General features: G+C 39.1%; 1 protein-coding gene across 2 annotated transcripts; it reads right to left on the bottom strand.

Annotated features, from left to right (window-relative positions):
- Window positions 1-954: 954 nt before the first annotated feature.
- kif26bb (kinesin family member 26Bb) lies at window positions 955-19271 on the bottom strand. Of its 2 annotated transcripts, none has more exons than XM_026946966.3 (15): window positions 18776-19271; window positions 18295-18558; window positions 17172-17525; window positions 14544-14686; window positions 14116-14281; window positions 12683-12880; window positions 11327-11420; window positions 10428-10684; window positions 10008-10191; window positions 9722-9866; window positions 9462-9618; window positions 6417-9348; window positions 6126-6295; window positions 5757-5907; window positions 955-5255 (listed from the first exon to the last, which is right to left on the bottom strand). In XM_026946966.3, the coding sequence occupies exons 1-15, from the start codon at window positions 18809-18811 to the stop codon at window positions 5056-5058; spliced, it is 5451 nt and encodes a 1816-aa protein (XP_026802767.3). In that variant the 5' UTR covers window positions 18812-19271; the 3' UTR covers window positions 955-5055. The 2 variants fall into 2 exon arrangements, with proteins under 2 accessions (XP_026802767.3, XP_026802768.3); XM_026946967.3 differs by having other exon boundaries at window positions 5116-5255; window positions 5757-5890.
- Between the last annotated feature and the right edge of the window lie 1766 nt (window positions 19272-21037).

The following is a 21037-nucleotide window of genomic DNA, read 5'->3' as shown; positions in this document are numbered from 1 at the left end:
ACTTTGGATCATGAGCTGTTCCTTTCTTTCGCCGTACTTTTCTCTTCCCATCATTCTGGTACAAGTTAATCTTGGTTTCATCAGTCCAAAGAATCTTATTCCAGAACATGGGGGGCTTTTTTAGATGTTTTCTGGTAAAGTCTAATCTGGCTTTCCTGTTCTTGAATGTTACCAGTGGTTTGCACCTTGTTGTAATACCTCTGTATTTACATTCATGAAGGCGTCTCTTGATTGTAGATTTTGACAATGATACGCCTACCTTCTCCAGAGTATTCTTGACTTCTGTTGATGTTGTGAAGGGGTTTTTCTTCATCAAGGAAAGGATTCTGCAATCATCCACTTTAGTTGTCTTCCGTGGTCTTCCAGGCCTGTCGATGTTGTTGAGCTCACCAGTGCTTTCTTTCTTTTTAAGAATGTACCCAACTGTTGATTTGGCCACACCTAAGGTTTTTGCTATCTCTCTTATAGATTTATGTTGTTTTTTCAGCCTAACAATGGCCTCCTTCACTTGCATTGAGATCTCCTTGGACTTCATATTGGTAGCTCCAGTTGAACAGCTGCCAAATGCCAACTCAATACCTGATATCAACTCCAGTCCTTTTATCTGCTTCATTTGTCTTGAAGTAACAAGGGAATGGACCTCACCTGGTCAATTAACTTCTTGTCAGTCAATTGTCCAAATACCTTTGAGCCCCTGAAAATGGAGGTACGTTGCTTAAAATGGCTGTAATTCCTAAATGGTAAATGCCATATTTTTGTGGAACCTCTTAAAATAAAACTGAAAGTCTACACTTCGATCACATCTTGATTGTTTTATTTCAGATCCATTATGGTGGTGTATAAAGGCAAAATCACAAAACCTCTGTCATTGTCCAAATACTTCCGGACCTAACTGTATATATATATATATATATATATATATATATATATATATATATATATATATAAATATATATATATATAAAATCAAGAATAATAAATTGTTTTATAATAATTACAAAAATGATGCTTTATGCACTTACAAAAAAAAAAGGCAAAAGAAAAAAAAAAAGGAAGAAAATAAAGGAAACTAGTATGATAATAGATAGTATAATAGATAGTATATGTAGATAGTATGTCCCTATCTACTGTGCATTCATATCTTAGAGTGGAGATAAATCTGTTAAATCAGCTCAAATGTAGGAACTGGAGCAGAAAGAGACAAAACACTGCCCTGGAAAAAGGAATTCTGAGGTCTTACTGAGTTTATGACTACATAGAGCTGCTTTCCTATTTTATCTTAGATGAGACATATTCTTTCTGACAGGACAACAGGCTGGTTAGGTGAGTCACTTTGTGCATTACAGTTTATAGTGGCCTTGTAATATATTTTTCACAGTATGTGACGACATTTCAGTTTATTATTTAAAAAAAACATTTTCACAGCAAATTTCTTAATAAAAATGAATTAAACACTACACAAATTTGTTATAAAGTGCTAAAGAAATGAATGAAATGAAGAAATTTTATGAAAAGCATTAAAACTAATGGTGAATACTGTATGTAGTAAGCAAAATGGGTTTGTTTAATTAAACTAAGAAGCATCCTACATACAGTATAAGGTTATTTGTTAGTGTATATTAGTGAGAACTTCGGACCAGTACAGTTCCCATATTATATACTGAAGAAAATGTATATACATAAATAAGATCAGTGCAAATAAATATGTACAAACTGGTATGACAAGTTGGACAACATTTGTATTGCCATACAACAACCTTACTACAAAGTATATTTATTTTTAAAAACCAGCGATATATGAAGATAAATTGTCAAAGTAATGCATTTGGAATGTTGTTTGCTTGGTTGGGGAAGCAAATTAGGAGCAAAGGCATTTGTAAACTGGTTTTATTGGCCAGCTTGATTTAGGTCCTCCATCTGCCAAGGTCATTTGTATCTCTGCTGTCCAATATGTTGCCTTGACCTGTATCCAAGCATTAGCTGTTGCCAAAGCGGCCATTTGTTTTCAAGTCTGACACGACCAGCAGCAGTGTGTGTTAGCTACATACACTAGTGGTACTTTAAAGCAGCAGTTCCCAAACATTTTTGGGGGTGGGCAAACAACCCCCAATGGACATTATGAATTTTTTGTGACCCCAAGCTTTGACCACTCTACTTTTTTTAATCTTTGATTGAGAATTTAGGACTAGAGTAACATTTGAACATTTCATTATGTTCGTAACATACGTATGTGTATGGTAAATATACGTAAGTGACTAAAAACCAAAGGAATATTCCTTGCACTGACTTACCATTCTAGTTCAAAGAATTGTTGTTATAGGAAAATAATCCATGCCTGGGTGAGGTGATATGGCCCAATGAGAAGCAGAGAACTCTGGTTTATACTTGGCACATGTCTTTGCATGCACGTGCAGAAGCAGAACTGTAAAATGTTTAGCGTTTTCATGCACAGCGATGTTAAACACACTGACAAGCTCTGTGTCTCTTAAAATTTTCCGCTGTTGTCGTGACTGTTGTCATGATCTGTGTCTCAAATCGAAAACTCTGACCTTACATTCAAAGGTATTTAATAATCTAGAAAATCCAGAAGAGGGGTATGCAAAACAGACCTTTTGGTAGGTTCAAAGGCTACATAAGAAATTCAAACTTCAAAAACTAACTGTAATAGGAAACCCGGTCAGTGTTGCTACTCAAAAATGCTAAATCAAAAATAGTACATAAGTATGCCATTTGAGACACAATGCTAGTTTGTTTCGCGGAGGTAGATGGACAGGGAAATTTGTCCATTTTTATTGCTGAACTACATCAGTGCTGCATGTCAGGATAGTGAAGACTAAAAGACTAAGACTAAGACTAAAATTACTTGTACCCTATTAATTTAAATGTGGCTTGTTTGAATGTGACTCTCAGTAACATTTCAAAATATTAGCACACATCTGTCATTGGTATTTGTATTAATTTGGAAAATAACTGAATGAAACAAAAGAGGAGATTGTGAGTTTCTCTCGCAACCCCGTTTGTAAATCAGTAGTCTGGGAAACCCTGCCTTAGAGGCATGTATGATGGTTTTGTAATATTCTTTTCAGCTCTATTTTACCCCACCCAACCTCAAGGTGTGGTAAGAAACACCTGGGTACCTCCTTGTGCATGTGCACATATGCTTAGACGTTCCATAAAGTCACATACTTATGGTGCAGCATTTACAATTAATACAGCCTCTATACAGCCATCTTTCCCTTTTCCTTCTTCTTCTTACCCTGTACACATGTTGGACTACATTTACACAATATGTAGCTATCTGCTTAACAGCTTATGACTACAGTCTGAACTACAGGTGTCTTCCAAGTTTTTTTTCTCTCTGGAAGCTGGGCACCAGCTATATGCAAGTTACCTTGGTATACAGTATGCTCTCAAGGATGCAGTTTCTTCCCACTGGTGAGAGATAATTGCTACAGATGCCTTTGTTACAGGCTGGGAAGTGATGTGGTGTCACAGAGAAAGGGCAGATATGTGGCCCCCTGATTTAAGGTCAAAACATATTACCAAGCTGGAATTGAGGAAGGTCCACATCGTCTTCAAGTTCTTATTGCTTCTGAGATGTTGCCACATGTTGGTCAGCTCAGACAATGTCAGCTATATCAACCATCAGTATGACACAAGGTCAAATGTCTCTATTCCTTGGAAATAATCTCCTCAGGTGGGTCCATCCACTACTAACCTCATTGAGAGCAAGGTATAGGTGGACTTCTTCACCAAGGTAACCATTGCAGATTGTGGTTTTCCATAGAAAAACTGAACAGCCTCCTGGGATGGGATGCTTTGGCCAATGACTGGCCTCACAACCTACTTATATGTCATTTGTCCTCTCTGTACAGAACTCAGCAACTAGGCCACAGAGTCCTTTTTGTGTCCCTGAAATTGCCTGAAGAAGACCTTGGTTTCTACTACTACCTCTCGCTAGTGGTCAGAACATCCTGGTATCTTCCTCCCAGAGGTCTGCTGTCCCTAATGGATAGGAGAATTTGGCATTTGTGTGTGAGGGGGTCTAGCCCTTGTATTGAATCACTGACCGAAGACTGTGACCAAGCAGTCCAGGAAACACTCCTGAACAGAAGAGCCCCTAGCACACAGGTTTTTTTATGCCATTAGGTTGCAGCTGTTGTGCAAATGATGTTTACCTCATTGTCTGGTCCCAGCCCACCTGACAAGAACCTGGCTTTTCTTCAGAGAGTGCAAGACAGCAGCAAGTCCCATCTATGATAAAGCTGTACGTGGCACCATAGCACCATGGATAACATCTCTGTGGGGTCTCTGAAAAGAGTGAGAGGCCTCCATCCTTAATAATGGCTTGATGACTTGAAATGGCCCTCTCTCTATTTTGCTTGGTATCACGTTCACTAAAAGACTTGGTGAGTTACATGTTCTGGTGATACGTACACCTTGCATGCACTGGTGGCTCAATGATTTGTGATGGACGTCATCACAATGGCCTATAGATGGGCTGGACACCCTGTGATATACACCTCTACAAGGAGCAGTCCCTTCTAATGGGCATTAATTATAGGTGGACCACTCCAGGAAGTCTGTGTTGCTGCTACCTCGATATTACCATATACCTTCACCAGGTTCTACAAGGATATCTTTGCCCCTTCCAGTAGTGTGTGTGATGGCCAACTCTGCGCACCTTTCTGGGCAGACCTAAGGTGAATCCAGTTCCTCATGACATTGTTGCTGGTAGTTAGCAGGGGTGAAATAGCATGCTAGTTACATAAAGTATATAAATATGGTTCTATGAATGCCAGTAACAGTTATTGGCTTGAAGAGAAGGTTCCAGGGAAAGATGGCTGTATGGCACAGGTACAGGTATTTATTGCAAATACAACATCATACATCATTACAGGAAGGTCCTTGAGTGCATGCACATGCATAGAAGGTGGGGTTTTTCTCACCTGGTGGTTTCAATGCAGAGTTGTTACAGTGCATACTGTATGTAACTAGCATTTTGTACATCATTAAAAGTAAAAGGTAAAATCAATTAGACTATGGGTTTATGGGCTATATTCCTATGAACCCCTTATAATCAACAGGTGGCCGGTACTTCTTCTTCTGTCTTCGCTTTGGTGAAGCATCAAAACTCGTTACCATCATGACATGTGCCTTGCAGCGGAAGACTTGGCACTCCAGACGCTGTGTCACCAGCTCAAGGGCCTCTAAGTGCTCCAGAGAATCTACTTCAAATGTCTGCCAGAGGTCAACTGTGAAGACCAAAGCAGAAATTAATTATTGAATGAAAATTGTATAGCACTTACTTTTTATAGTATCTACAACAGTCTGTTATAATATTAGGTAATAATAAGTATTTGCATTTTGTTGATACTTTAGCACATCAAATTAACTCTTTAATTTGGTATAAAATGGTTGGTATGATTACTCTGTTACAAAAGATTGAGGAAATATTCAAGGAATATTGCCCATCTCAAACTAGCAGTGTGCTCTACTATATATGTAAGGAAAAAATATTTATGTCATAAAACTCTAATGCCTTGGCTTATGGTATCATTACACAACAAATATTAAAAGTCACATCCTGGTCCAAGACAGAGTAAAAAAAAAATTTACTCGAATGGTGAGCCAAAATATTTTACATCATAATGCTAACTGAAAGAAACCGCTTGAAGAATCAGTGTGTTGCTGGGCAAAACTCTAAAAGAGCAAGGACCAAAGTAAAACATTTTAAAATTACTTTTGTCACTCACATTCATGCATCCATTTCTCTGGATCCACCATCAGATGCTGTTTGGCTAGCTCCAGCTCTCTCTTTAGGGTGTTGTACTTGGCCCTCATCTCTGCAATCCTTTGTTGTCGATGCTCCAGGAATTTCAGCTTGGCACTGAAGCAGACAACACTCTGACAACATGGCCAAAATGAAGTCCCATTAACCACAGCCAAGACCATGAATGTATGCTAAATTTGAATTGAAATTCAAATGTGCCATTACAGCTTATCCATTATTACCTTCATGGCTAGTGGTATAGGGGACAGTATTATAACATAACAACCTAGGAGGGATGTGGACAGATCCACCAAATGACAACTTTATATATATAGACTTTTTTAGATATTACCTTGTTCCCTGCCTTTCCTCTCCTCTGCAAACTATCCACATTGTCGATCTCATAAACTTTAATTTCATATGCATCTGTGGTACCATGATCAACCCAGCGTATTTTGGACCCACTTCCAGACCTCCTTAAAGATGAGAGGGTGTCCTGGGATGGATGTCTTTGATGGGATCCTGTAAACAAAAATGTCAGTGTTAAAAAATAACTGAGAATTAATAGTGAAAAAGGCATTAATTAACATTTCAATTAAAAAAATGATTTATCTATAAATATTTTGCCTGGTAGATGACTTACCTGTGTTGTTTCTTTTCTTGGAACTTCTGGCACCCTTTAGAGTACTGTAGAAGCAGCTCTGATCACTGATTGAGTCATGTATTGAAGTACTACTATATGTGGTTTCACTGTCCCTCTTCAGGCTTTCATAACCACTGCTGACCATACTGTTGCGATCGTACAGCAACGCAGTCTTACACATGGCAGGAGGAAGCTCCCCACTCAGTACGCTTGTGTTATCACTGGCATGCCCGCTGCAGTGGTTTGGTTTACGTGGTGCTGTAATCCTACTGTATGGGGAAGGTAAGGTGTGGCTCAACAGTTTAATCTTTCGTTTTGACTCCTCAAGATCATCGATATCTGAGCTACCTGGGCTGGAGCTAGAGAGAGAGTCCTCACTTGCTCTAAGAACCTCAACCCGTCCATTCAGTATTTTGCTTGGATATTTGGAGGAGATAGAAGCTTTCGCCTGCTTTCGGGATAAAGACTGGGATGACCATGAGATTTGTTTTCTGGAAAATCCATCAGGAGACAGACTTGAGCTCCTATTTATTGAGCGTCTGTTAGATTTTGGTGATACACATAAATTGGGGGCAGTTCCAGACAACTTGTGAACCACTGGGCTAGACAAAACCTTGTTTACACTTGACATATTGGACTGACTATGCTTGCAAGGCTGAGTAGTGTCACTTTCATCAACATCATAAAGTGGGAAAAACCTTGGAACTCTCCTAAGGCTATGGTTAGCCTGAGACAAAGTGAGGAGGTCTGCTTCAAAAACTGTCAGCAAACCAGGACAGGCAATGCTTTTGGCATGAGCTGATGCATATTGTGCTTCCAAATTTCCTTTAGAACCCAAATTCTGGCAATTTTCCTTCTCAAGATGTCTGTTGACCTTTGGTGGGGTACAGTTGCCCTCCATATTCCTCGAAGAACCCTGAGTGAACACAGTATTGCTTTGCTCAAAAGGCTGCACAGCAGCACACTCTACATGTGATCTACTTAGGGATCGGCTTCTGTTTGTTAGCTGCTCCAATTTTGCACTAAATAGCTTAGTGCTCTCATCAATAGGGGATTTGGGGTTTGTAGATTTGAGCTGATTCTCTGAGGTTGTCTGGGTCAGAGTAGGTTGAACTTGTTTTCTATTTTTCTTACTGGGACTGTTGTTATCTGATCTTGGCACTGAAGGCATTGATTTACTATATTCTGCCCATTCCACAAGACTTGGTATGGCAACATAATTTTTTTCAAGTGTTGTTTTTGGACTATATGAAGTCTCATTTTCCCAGCTTGTACAGGGATAAAGGGAGTCCTTACAGGTATGCTGTTTGTCAGCATCAAGCCAAGCTCTTGTAAGACTGCTCGTGTCATAAGTTGAGTAACTGCTGACTATATTTTCTGCTGATTTCATTTGAAAATCTTCTAATATCCTCTGATTTGTTGGAGAAACCTTGTCTTTGAACTCTCTACAAAGCTGCCCACTACTTTGGTTACACTTTCTCTTAGCATCTTCTTGCTCTGCTGCCACCTCAAATGCATTCTCCCTGAACCTTGAGGTCTCATATTGGAAAGTGGAGCCAAAATCAGTTTTGGCCACCTCTATGTCTGTCTTAGACTGGGATTCTTTTGACCTAACATCGAGTTGTGAGGGGTTATTTTCAGTCTTTGAGTTGACAACATGGTTTTGACCCATAGAAATGGTCTTGCCTACAGCTAAATCTGATGATGTCTTACCAGTTGTACCTAAAGCCTGAACTTCAGATACAGAATCAGCAGCAGTTTGTTCCTTTCCAACATTGCCAATGATCTTCACAGGCTGAGACCCTAGTGGCAAGTTCTTAAGAGAATCAAGCTCATCGATATTTGCTATTTTTGCAGCCTTGCCTTTAATAATTGGGCCACTGACCTCTACTTCCTTAACCACAGAATATATAAGTTCATCATGTCCATTCAAATCCAGTGGCTGCTGAACTGTTACAGTGATGGTCGTTTTCTCTCCTTGGTTCTCTGTGGGAAACTGTGGAATAACTTCACATCGGGTGATAGGGAAAGGAACTGGGGACGCTAGGGCAGTAGCCAGGGAGGATGAGCTTTTACCCACAGGAGGTATCCGAATCTTGGGGGGCAATGTGGACTTATCTGATGACAGCCCTTCCACTGGAAAAGGTACGGAAGGAGTCGTTGTTTTAGTAAGGTTTTGGGATTCAGTGTCTCGTTCACACTGCATGGAGCTACTAGCCATGTGAAATCTTGGTGAGGATGGAAGAATTTTTTTAGTGATTTTTTCTTGACCAGTATACTCACAAGGTGTTTCCTTAATGTCCTTAATAAAGGCATCTCTCTGAGTAGGTTGTCCTTGTTCGTGGTTATTAGCCTGTTTTATACATGGAAATTGTTGAATCTCTGGCTTTTCAGCTGGTATCTTCACAACTTTGCTTGAGAGAGGTTCAGATTTAAAGACAGCATTTGCAGGCTGTATCTTGCAAGAATGCGAGCCAGCCATTTCACTTTCATTAATACATCCCAGTCGATTCTGTAGTTCAGCAAAGGTGTTGCACTTGAAACACTCCAAATCAGGAGCACTAGAATTCTGTGGAGTAGGAAGTTTTTTCATCTCTTTTGAATTTTGAGTTAAATGTAAGATATCACAGTGCTTTATAGAGAAGGAGCTTTTTAAGTCTGCCTTGTTCCTTTGCAAAGATGGAATTATCGGTACAAACTCTTGATTCCCTCTGACCTCTTTATCATGGAGGACACCTTTTGGATCCACACAGAACACCGTGTCGCATGACTTTTCACTCCCAGAATAGTCCTCTACATCATCAAAGAGGTGAGGCAAAGAAAAATTATGATCCAGTGAACCTGCATAGCGAAATGCTCTTAGCTTAGAGGAGTCATTCCCTTTTTTTTCTTTGCCCAAGCTTCTTGCTCCAGGTGAGTTGCAGGCTTGTTTCTAATAATGAAAAGAAAAAAAAAATCATTATTTTTTTGTTGATTAAATTAACTGCTTTTATTGTAGGCAATAAATGCTTGCATTTAAAGCTTATAAAAGCTTAAAAGACACACTCTGATCCTTTGTAATCTTCGAATGCGAGAGACAATCTGGATGGTGCACAGAGTTTCAGACAGGTCATCATGAGACGTGGAGACATGGGCTACAATTGTCGTGTGGCAGTTGACATTTCCAAGAGACTCTTGCATGAGCATTGCCAGTTTACTTCCCCTGTTTAAAAAAAAAAAAAGTGACAGTATGTTGGCTGCTCACATCGTAATTTTCCATTCCTGCATTTGATTTCAGTGTGTAACTGAATATTTTATTGACATACTTTTTAGGTACATGTTTGTGCCCATTCAGCTTGGCCATAATAACATTGCCCAGGTCAAGAAGACAGACCTCCGTGTTGTTCTTAGTTCTCTCCCTGGTACAGCTTCCTAAGTCAATTAGGCTCAGCTTGCTTTGTTCCACATACACTGGGGAAGATTTTTTTTTTTTGACACAACAACAATATAATAGCTTACATTATTTTATACATTATATATATATATATATATAAATATTATATATTTTGGTCAAAGAAAGCATGATATCAGAATAGAATCAATGCTACTTACTCCCAGATGTGGGACTGCTCTTTATGTGTTTTTGGCAGACATGAAGAGTGTAGAACATATGGCAGTGATGATGAAACGTCCCTCTGCACCCTCCCATGCCTGTGTTTCGAGATGCTAGGGCTGCATCCAATAGGCAGGCTGCTCTTTCTGCTGTAGGAGCACTTAATACCCTGTTGTTGTAAAGCTAAAAGAAAATTTTGACATGAAATTTTAATTAGCACAATCATAATGTCTGGATTATAATATTAATGAGGATTTAATTTATTCAACATGATTTTTGCTTCCTTATAAATATTCACATAGGATCTAGTCAATGAATAATGCATTTATGTGGACATTTGTTGCAGGTCCACCATATGTTATCTCTTAATAATTTTTTTCAATGCACATTCAGTCTCAACACTGCATCTGAAGCCTTACCTGTATTCCACAGACAGGGTCTTCCTGGAGGTAAACATTTGGCTTATGGGTGTGATCACCAGCCTCAAAACCAGACAGTAAATCCCTGATGACCTCAGTCTCCCCGCACACCTCCACAGCTGACACAGATACCGAGATGTTTGCCCATGTCTTGTCCTTCTTCTTGTTAATGAGCTTGAAAAGCCAAGAAATGGCACAAGGGATGATCCCTAGGTTTGGTGTGCCATCATCACGCCCGATCATTGTGTAAGATGTTCCTGTAAATAACAAAGAGAGTGATCAGGAAAGATGTAAGAAGAAAACAGAATATACACGTATGTTTATGTGTCACAGCTGTGTCACAGCAATTCTCATATGATATAAAATATGTTCCTGAGATGTCATCTCCAATAAAATGCAAGCCACCATTAGCCGCACCTAACCGCAATCTGCTTTAAAAGATTTATAACTTCTGTCTCTGTGCCAGGAATCATGACAGATAGGCTGCAAATTCAATTAGTTAATAGCCAGTGATGTAATTCTCCAAGGTTGCTGCAAGGAAGAATTGTTTTCATGATTTTAGGTGGATAACTATTAATAACCCTCTAAGTGGATAGCCCAAGATGACCTCCATTATAGAGACCCCACTAAAGAGAGGACAACATTAATGCACATCCATTAAGTGTCATTCTAAGTCACCACCACTGGCATTTACAGAGTTGAATCTCAGCCTCTATGTGCTGAAAAGTAAATGGTGCACAGTGGCCTAAAACACTGTACTGTGTCTTTGCAATGTATAATTTATTAATTTAGCTTTAAGTGGGAAAATGAAACAAGTCAAAGATCATGGATCTAGATGCAAGGTGGAGAAAGCAGCTTTCAGCAGCAGGCTTTAATACAGTATACACATTTGCACATACCCACTTTGGTTTGTCCGAAGCTTAGGATGCAGCCATCTGCTCCAGCAACAACAGACTGGAGAACCTCACACAAACTCCTCTCACAGACCTTAGCCTAGTGAAAGGATTAAATGGGTTAATGTGGTTTGTGCAAAAGAATTCAGGTTGTTGTTTTTTTTATCCTAATCTGAATTGATTGCACTAAAGTACAAAGCAGGAAGCTCTTTTTCCAAAGAGTTTTACATTTAGGCTATTATAAAACTCCCCATAGTATTATAACACCTTTGGGGTGTTTTAAATTTGAGTATCTAGCTCATGGCTACAGCTGCCATTACATGTTGATGAGTGATATATTGATACATGCTATGTAATTTCATTTATGTAACATATAGCATGCTGCTATTCCAAGTGTCCTAGATATGAAGTAATTTTTTTTTTTATTTGCGCTGTAAAAAAAAAAAAAAAAAAAAAGCTGTAAATCTGCGATAATTAATTTACAGCTAAATACGGTTTTATTCTTTTACAGGATTGTACTGTAAACTGTACTGTAAAAGGCAGTTAGAGCAGTGCATTGGTTTATAGTAAAATATCAGAAATGCAATGCATAGTGGGATATCTAATGTTTTTGGAAGGGAGAATAGTAAAAAAATTCTCCTTGTGTCTACATTCGGTTTAACTTTATATGCTTTTAAAAATGTTAATTTTTTTTTACTAATTCAGTGGCAGAGGTGGTTGAATCAGTGCAAGCTAGTCGAGCTAGTTGTGGTGGCTCAGTGGTTAAGGATTTGAGTTTGTGTGTTCAAATCCCAGCACCGCAAACCTGCCATGGTTGGGTCCTTTAACCTTCAGTTCAGTTGTATCCGGCATCAGCCACATGAGCAAATGTACTAGATTATGTTTTATTAAATACTATAATTATATTTATAAGGATTTTACTGACAAAACGTAAACATACAGTAATAGACTGTAATTACAGGAATTATCTGTAAAGAAAAAATTATCTGTTGAAAAAAATTACAGGAATTATCTGTAAAGATATACCAGAAAATCATTTCTAAATATGTTAACAGTTATTTACTGTAAATTTAAAGTGCTTTGCTGGCAACTGTTTTACAGTGTGGCTTCTTGACAGATTTAACTAATGTCACATTTTCATGCGAGATATAAATCAGTTTTAGCATAAATCTACTACTACTACTACACACACTACTGGTAATGTTGACAAATGACAAATCAAAGGCCAACTATGTTAAAATAACCATACTGAAAATGAGGGTGGGAATTAGGATCATGATCATTGTGAAGATTGCATGGTAAAGGCGTATGCTTTGAGGTCATCGGACTGAAGTAAAAAAAAAAAAAAAGTGTGATTAGCACCTGGGATGACTCAGGGCCAAAAGTAGCATCAAATGTGAAGGTCTTTGGAGTGAAACTGGTGCCTGCTGCTGATCTCTGCGTGTTTTGTATGGCAGGCTCCAGTACTGTGACCTGTTTCTTATGTAGGTCCACTTTAAGGGCATGGGACTGAGACGTGTCTGCCGTCTGAATCGGGTTGAGTCTCAGCATAACTCTGACCTGGAAACATGACAAAACATATAAATAAAACATCAGCTGGTCAGGGCTTTATTAAACATCATAGATGCCTTCAGTGTGTGTCTGTGGATGTCAGTCGAACATACTATATCACCATTATATCTTCTCATAATGGACTTTGGAAAGTGGGACTTGCTGATATATACAGGATAGCATGTTATAAACACTACTTATAATGGATGTTAACAATTCATAATGCACCATAAAGATAGCTATAAAGTATGATGCATTTTCATGCAATAATTATAATAATTATAACAATGTGTATAAATAATTATAACAATGTGTATAATGCCTTATGAATGCATTATAACATGATACGTACAGTAAGCATTGATAGTTTATTATAGATATTACCTTTATGGAAAATGATTATTATATTAAAGTTTTTAATAATTTAAGTAAATGAGGAGTAAAAAAGTGTTACTTTGTTAATGATAAACTAAGTAATAATTACTTTTCTTTCCAAAAATCACAGGATAAACTGATATTCCATCTCAGCAAGTTGTGACAACTGTGGCAAATACATCATCTGTTTGTTTTCTTTGTTTTTTGGTTTTTTTTGGGTCCGTAGGATAATATGAAGTTCACTCATAGGTTTCTGGAAAGGTAATTTTTCCGATCTGCAGAGTAGCTGTGTGATGATAAAAACTGATTACCCATTACTGAAGCCCTGAGATAACCTGTCTCAAGGAATTATATGACTGACTCGCTAGCTCACTAAACTTGAGTCTGATACAGAATGCACTTCTTCAATGACTGGCGATATCTTCAAGTCTTTTGAGTGTCCTTTTAAATTGCGTTTATGAGAGATGAATTATTTAAAAGTCCATTTGCTCTGGCAGATTTTCTTGGTGCAGCCAGGCTAAGTGCCTGTTCACCAGCAGGTGCTACAGTGAGAGCTGTCTACTGTGAAACTCAAGAAGATCCTCCATCGGTGTGAACTGGGAGGCATGAAAGCAGCGTATGCTTCAATTAAACTGAATCGATTTTTCTACTCTTGGGAGTTGGCACAAAGCAGAGGAAAGGACATTAAAAGGTTTAAGGGCTGTGTGGGTGTGAACAAGTGAGAAATGCAGGATAAAATCAAATCATCTTATCATGCAAAATATTATAGGACCATATACAGATTAATTATTAATTATTAATTAAGTAGTTTCATGCTTTTTAATTTGCATCACTTTCTATATTAGTGATTTAGCGAAGACAAGTGGTACCTTTGCCGTCTCTGGTAAGTCTCTGCTCTTGCTGTGAGTCTGTAAAAGGTTTAAAGGTGCAGGAGGCGGGTCCTTCTGGAGAAGACCACAGAAGTTTGTGGGATAGCAGTCATTTTCAGAGCACTGCTTCCTCCTTCTTGAGGTCAAGTGCAACTTCTGGACAGCCCTGAGGATATGTGGTTTGGTGTCGTTCAAAGGAATCAATACATTAATACCATTTTGTCTGTTAGTTCACTTCAGCGGTCCACTGCATTACAATATACATCAAATAGAAACAATGCAAACTCCCATTTATAAAGGCTTCAGCAACATTTATAATTATTAATAATTAATTCTGCGTCCCAATGTTTTTTCAATAATCATCACTATAAATTCTGTCTGATATTTAAAAAAATCCTCTCTCCTTGTGCTAAGAACACTTGTGTTACCTGACGATGAAAGAGAAAGCTGCAGAGGGTCCAGCAGGTAGCATTGCAGCAACTTTGGAAGTGTTGAATGTCAGAGGACCTCTGAAGCGGCAGAGAACTGTGGAATCATCATCTTTTTTCTTTTTCATACCATCCTGAGAAACCTAGAGAATATAACAGGACTTATTGTTCCACTCACATATTAATTGTTTTATTAAACTACTCATAGAATGTCTGAGTCATAAATTAGGCCGATGTAGATGAATTCCTCTTTTGACCACAGCAATTTGACATAATGTTCGACATTATTACACTTAGGTTATATTTATTATAAATGCTTTTCTTTATTTTCACACTGGCAAGCCATGATCACTCTTTGTACAGGCTTGATCACCCCATCTTACTATTTGCAAGTAGGTTTCCGTTCAGAGGAGCCAAGTCAAAATCACACAAAGAGCACAAGCTGATTCATGTGGTTAGATGAGGTCATGAATTTAAAATGGCTGCCAGAGGCTACAGGCACTGTCTGAATACTCATGGCCCATTTATACTTCCATCTGAAAAGACTTCAAACACACTGTGGATGGAGCAAAGTGCAGCAGTCGCTCTCCAACCTACAGTACCTGTCCACATCACATCCACTGTGACTGGCTAGTAGAGGTGTGTGAATAAATAAGTAATTGGCCAGTAGAAATGTGTGAAACCAGTGGGAGCTCACACCCTTTCCTCAGACGTGCTTATCACAGAAAGTGTTGGCTGTAGCAAACCTAACTGCATTTCTCACAGTGAGAGGGAAATATTGTTCCTTTCAAAGCAAGCAGCTTCTAAATAGTGCAACTATCTTATTGACCCAGTAGCAGAGACAAACACTGCTTTATTTGTATATACTAAGTCATTTTTTTAACTAATGGAGGAACGTAAAAAATTAAACGATAAAACAATGAAACTATGTTTATCTCCACTACTCAGTCATTACAATAGTTTGACAAGTTCATTGGTTGGAGCCAATTTATATTTAGAGCATGATTGGTCGTGCTGTCCAGGTGGGAGGGACGGCACTACTCACTCCCCTGTCAATCAGAGCAACACTAGCCAATGATGGGCGTCTATGAGATCATGTATGAGCTGACAGGACTGTCAGAGTGTGTTACGCTGCCCTGTGAAAATGTAATGTTATTACATACTGTGCCCTGTGTAGAATGAGCAGCAGTTTGAAAAGATACAGTTGGCTGGCTTCACGTTTCTTGCAGGAAGTATCTAATAGCCCTCACCCTCCCTGGCTGGTGACTAGGAGAGAGTGGGTGGGAAGTGGCAAATGACCAAATTGGGAGAAAATGGGGAAAGAAATCTAAATAAATGTTTCTCGATCATTTATTTGAGTCTTTATAACCTTGCAACAAGAAAAACAGCAACATCCTCATCTCAGTTGGAGTAGGCTGCCATTTTATTTGAACACGCATCAATAAAAGAGTGCTTTTCCATATCGCACTTTGCTGTTTATTAGCCACCCCCTTGTCTGATGGACATACTGCATAGGATCCTCCTTTGTTCCTGAGAGACTATAAAAGCTCTAGGCTTCATTTCATTTCCGTCAGCTCTTCAGTCCTTCAGAGATCAGTCTGTGGCCCGTCTCTCTAGATCAGATCTCAGATCAGCTTGATCTTGATTGTGGATCACTCACGTTCATGCACAAAGTGGTGGGGAACTGCCTTTATGCCTCATCGATGCTTTATTCCAGCTGTGTGAAACGGGAGCCCACTGCATGCTTTTCAAACAAGAAAATAATGCCATGTTGTAATGCCAATTACGGCTGAGAGGGATCCTGTGTCTCATTTGGGAGAATGGATGTGCCTAGGTCTCTGTACATCATACTGATACTCCCTCTGCTCGCCTTTTCTTTCCTCTGGCCTCTGTCTACTCTCACTTTGCGCTTAGCTTCTCCAATGGGAGGGGTGAAAAAAGATTTAGTTACACATACATGCACTTCTTCTGCTAAGCCTCCAGCCTCCACCCCTACATCAGCGAATACAGGAGCAAGTGCTGCAGAGAAACATTATTACAGTAGAAAGCTTTCCATTTCGTCTTTATTTATTGCCCTGCACTGTGAGAGTATGAATATTCCACTGGTCATTAAATATTACTATGATATTGATCATGTCCTTGTTTTTGACTGGCGACTGTATGACAGGAATAAATCACTAAAGCACTACTTTGCCATTAACTATAGAAGGCACGCAGCCAATTTCTTGGTTTCTAATTGAGACTGGTTAGAAAGGCTGCGAACCACACACACGTGCCCTGGCTATCATCAGTGCCCACATAAAATGAAAGTAAAGTGACATATCGTAATGAAATGCATGGGGATTGCGTCATACACTGGAGATAATGGCTCTTACTGGTGTCTGTCCACAGTTCACATCCAGTGCACAGAAATGTAATGGATAATCATTAGAAAACAGGGTCTGGGTTCTTTCACTTGCGAGGTTATATATACAAGGTTTTAAAGAAATAACTAAAGATTTGTTCTACTTGGAACCCTGGGTTCTAAATAAAAAAATTAATATTCTAATCATTTGTGCAATCAATGCTAAAAGCCAGCTTTTTCCAATAATAAAAATGGATTCAATGTATTTAAACAGAGTCACCTACCATGTCAGCAAAAGGTGCCATTTCATTATTTGCACACCACAGGGTCTCAAAGCGTGAGTGTTCTCTGACCCAGCTTTCTGTCCTTGGGTTGCTGAACTTCTGGCGTTTATTTGGGCTTGGAGAACGAGAGCTGATGGCTCTAGGCAGAGTGTGAGAACCCAAGGCATCGTAGCCGGGTGAGACGCTGGCAGGGGGAGTACTGGGCCAGATGGTCCGGTTTTGGTTTAGGAGCATGTGGATGGCCTCCCGCTTGAGCTGGCTCAGGTGAGTGAAGCAGACGTCACAGCAACCAGCAAGGCCAATCCAAACAGGCACTCGCAAGCTCTCATAGAGAAGGATGGAGAGTTTTGGATCCTGTGGTAAAAAGAGAGGGAAAAGAATGCATGGCTGTGGCATAATCACTTGCCATTTAACATACATGCATAATGTTTTTTTTTTTAATTATTATTATTTTATGCATGTGAAATAAACTACAAATTCTGTGTAGTAGTGAATAAATTCATGTCATAAATCAAGATGAAGTCTGCATGTAAAGTCACGTCCTTCCTTGCACAACTACAGTAAATGGATATCAGAATTAATGAGTGCATAAGATGCAAAGTCACAATGCAAAAGATGCAGAGTCTACAAGTCCAGACATTTTATGATTGTGACTGGGATACACCAAGGAGTGGTCCACTAACCCATTTAATCTACTACTGAGACAAATGCTGCCCACTGCTACATCGCTGTCTTTTAAATAACATTACATTTTCATTTTATCTTCTCAGTAGGAACTGGGTTTTTTATATTCCACCCATTATTTCCCATCTTCCCTGTGTAATGAGAGGTGGAGAGGGGGGAGACATGCGAGTCACGGCTCTATTGCAGAGCCTAATCGATTTAAACTCGTTTGAGAGAGAGAGAGAGAGAGAGAGAGAGAGAGAGATTAGCTTGTGTGTGTAATGGATATTAAATTACAAAAGTGTGTGTCAGTCCCATGTCAAAAGAAACTGTCGTATGAGGAGTAACAGTGTGCGCCAAGGCATGACGCACAGCCATATCTTCAATATATAAACATATATTGTACATATAGTGTTTGAAATACACTGATTGAGAGTTAGTATAGTGGTGATGTCCTTACGCTGGGGGAAAAGTGACCATCCTTTAACACTCGCAGAGCTTGTTCCTTGAAAACAAGCACACGAGCGACGCATTCTTCACACAACCGTGCCGCGTCTGGGGTTGCCGGTCTCTCGCCTTTGGCTGTGAAGAATTTTGAGTCTCCCGAAGCTCCTGAAGCTCCTGAAGCTCCTGCGCCTTCTGGAGAGAGGCGCTCGGCGCGCGGGACACACGCAGCGCTGCACTGAGCCTGAGACAGCGACTTACTGCTGGTCATCTGCGCGAGCTGCAGGCAATCACATGCACAAGACCGGACACATCATCACCGCAGCCAAGTTACACAGCCACATGTTTGTGTATGCCTGGATGCAGTTATGCGATGTTTAACAACACCAACAATTTAACAACACCAAAAAAAAAACCGTATGAAACAACACCTGTGGTTGCGCATTAGGCGCACTACAGTAACCAGGTGCGTTAGATTCACGTCGCTTTATACTTACATATCTTTGTTTCCGAGCTATTTCCGAAGACCCCATTGCATACAAAGACGCGGTTGGAAAGTAAGTCTGTAACCTGTAGGTTCTCCCGTTAAACTCGAGTGGTGAAAGAAGGTTGTGGGCGCCGCCGCACGCGCATCAACACGGAAACAGTGTGTAAAGAGTTCTGCGCTCGGTGCCGTGATTCACGCGCTCCATCCACTCATCAGGCTCTCACCTGATCTCCCGGAGACGCGCCTTATCTCTTAACTCAGTTTAACTGTGTCAGGCTAATTGTTAAACTGATAGGCCTAATAAATTTCCCTGGACTAGCCTGCTTAGCTGGGAATAAAAACAAAACCAGACAAAAAAAAAAAGAAGAAGAAGAAGAAGAAAAAGAAGCGCTGTTTTTCCGCCTTCATTGTCTTTTCCAAGTCCGAGCAGAAGAAGGGTGCCACCCAGTTATTGTCAGGAGACCTGAAGCTCGGGACCTGTTTTGGTTACCGCATGGTGAGATGCTGAAGGGAGATTCAGAAACGAATCGATTCAGTTAAACGAGTCTTTTCGATTTGCAAGAACACACTGCAAAGGTTCTGCCCAAGTTCTTATTTTAATTATATGTATGTATAAAATTAAAAGATAATCTATCTATCTCTCTCTCTCTCTCTCTCTCTCTACACACACACACACACACACACACACACACACACACATATATATATATATATATATATATATAAAGAGAAAGAGAGAGAGAAATATATATATTTTTTAAAGCATACCATATAACCACAAACATATAAACATATACATAATGTGGTTATATGGTATGTTTTAAAAATTAAATGTGATCTTGGTTTGTCTACCATTCTATTATCATACAAATGCAAGATTCATATAATAAAATAGTTTATGTGGCCTACACAAAGTGACAATATAAAACGGTAAATGTAGATTACTGAACTGTAAATCATCTACACAATGTCACTAGATGCCACTCCGATGACGCAAAGTCGGATATTTCAATTCACTTCAACTGGTCGTTCAGAGGAATCGAATCAGTGCAGTGAGTCTTTCTGCCCTTCACTGCCAGCAGTAACACACAGAAATAGCGCCCCCCATCGACAGGCAGATATGGGTAAGAAAATATTACCACCAGTACACCAGTTTGCAGTCAAGCAGCCTGGTGTAGACTAATTTGATCGAGGTGTTAATGTAGTGTTTCTATTTTAAAGCATTCCAAAGAAAGTTATTAGAAATTGAAATCTCCACAAACCCCCTGTAAGACTCTTATCAGACAAATACACATCTAATCTATTAACCTAGTATTAATTGTTGACTTTGTTAGCTAATAGTTAAGCAACTTCTCATTTACAGTACTTATGTTCATGCATTAAACAGCAAGGCCAGGACTGCAGGACAGAACAAACATGGCACCCATTAAAGTGGACCGAACACGTGACAATGAGGTTTTTTTATTATTATTATTCTGAAAAAGAGCATTATGTCAGTATATCATCTATTCCTAACATTTATTCATTTCCAGTAATTGCTTTATCCAGGTCAGGGTCGCAGAGGATCTAGAGCCCATCTCACTACACCCATGCAGGACACACATACAAATGCATTACTATATATATTATATTATACAGTATATTATTATAGCATTATTATATACAGTATATTGTAGATTGTATATTCAACTGGGATTCACAGTTAGACGGTGGTTACCTGTCTTCTTCACTGTATAAAATTATTTCTGGAGTCAATAAATATAATACGCATCAATTACATAACTTTTACTTAAAATAACTAAGTTAACAACTGCAGTCTGTGCTTTTGGGTAAAATCCACACCAGTGCCCTAATTCACTACAGTAAAAAAACACACTTAAGAAAGGTGATTAAACTTTACATTTGGCATATTACGTAATACAAAATTTCTAGCAAAATCTACCATAATCCTTGTAAAATGTAGCCAATTAAATTACAATCACAGACATGTGCATTAATCTCAGCCCATGCTGAAGGAAACCGGTTCTCTATGGTTCAGTTTTTCTGTTGGATTGTTTGGCACACTGGACATTCACAGTGCATTTCTTCACAGATTTATGCTAAAATTAAGAGTCAAGCACAGTTGTACATGTACTTCTAAATAAATAGCTAAAGAGCCGTTGTAAAATAGTGAGCTAACATTAATTTTTGTGGCTAGCTAAGCCGTATCTAGCTAGTAAGCCACTGTTTGTCTCCACTATCTCAGACCTTGCTACTGCTGACTTTTGATGCC

The sequence above is a fragment of the Pangasianodon hypophthalmus genome, chromosome 19, assembly GCF_027358585.1.
Source record: "Pangasianodon hypophthalmus isolate fPanHyp1 chromosome 19, fPanHyp1.pri, whole genome shotgun sequence".
NCBI classification, from domain to species: domain Eukaryota; kingdom Metazoa; phylum Chordata; class Actinopteri; order Siluriformes; family Pangasiidae; genus Pangasianodon; species Pangasianodon hypophthalmus.
Note: the sequence above shows the minus strand (reverse complement) of the source record. Positions and strands in the feature narration are given on the sequence as shown.

What these genes read in the sequence shown, in the direction of transcription:
- kif26bb (XM_026946966.3), bottom strand. Translation starts at nt 18,811, where the DNA reads ATGGGGTCTTCGGAAATAGCTCGGAAACAAAGATAT. An exon ending in ATGGTCACTTTTCCCCCAGC is followed by an intron (nt 17,526 to 18,294) that starts GTAAGGACATCA and finishes TTTTTACCACAG; the next exon opens with GATCCAAAACTCTCCATCCT. An exon ending in CACAAACATGTACCTAAAAA is followed by an intron (nt 9,619 to 9,721) that starts GTATGTCAATAA and finishes TTTTTTAAACAG; the next exon opens with GGGAAGTAAACTGGCAATGC.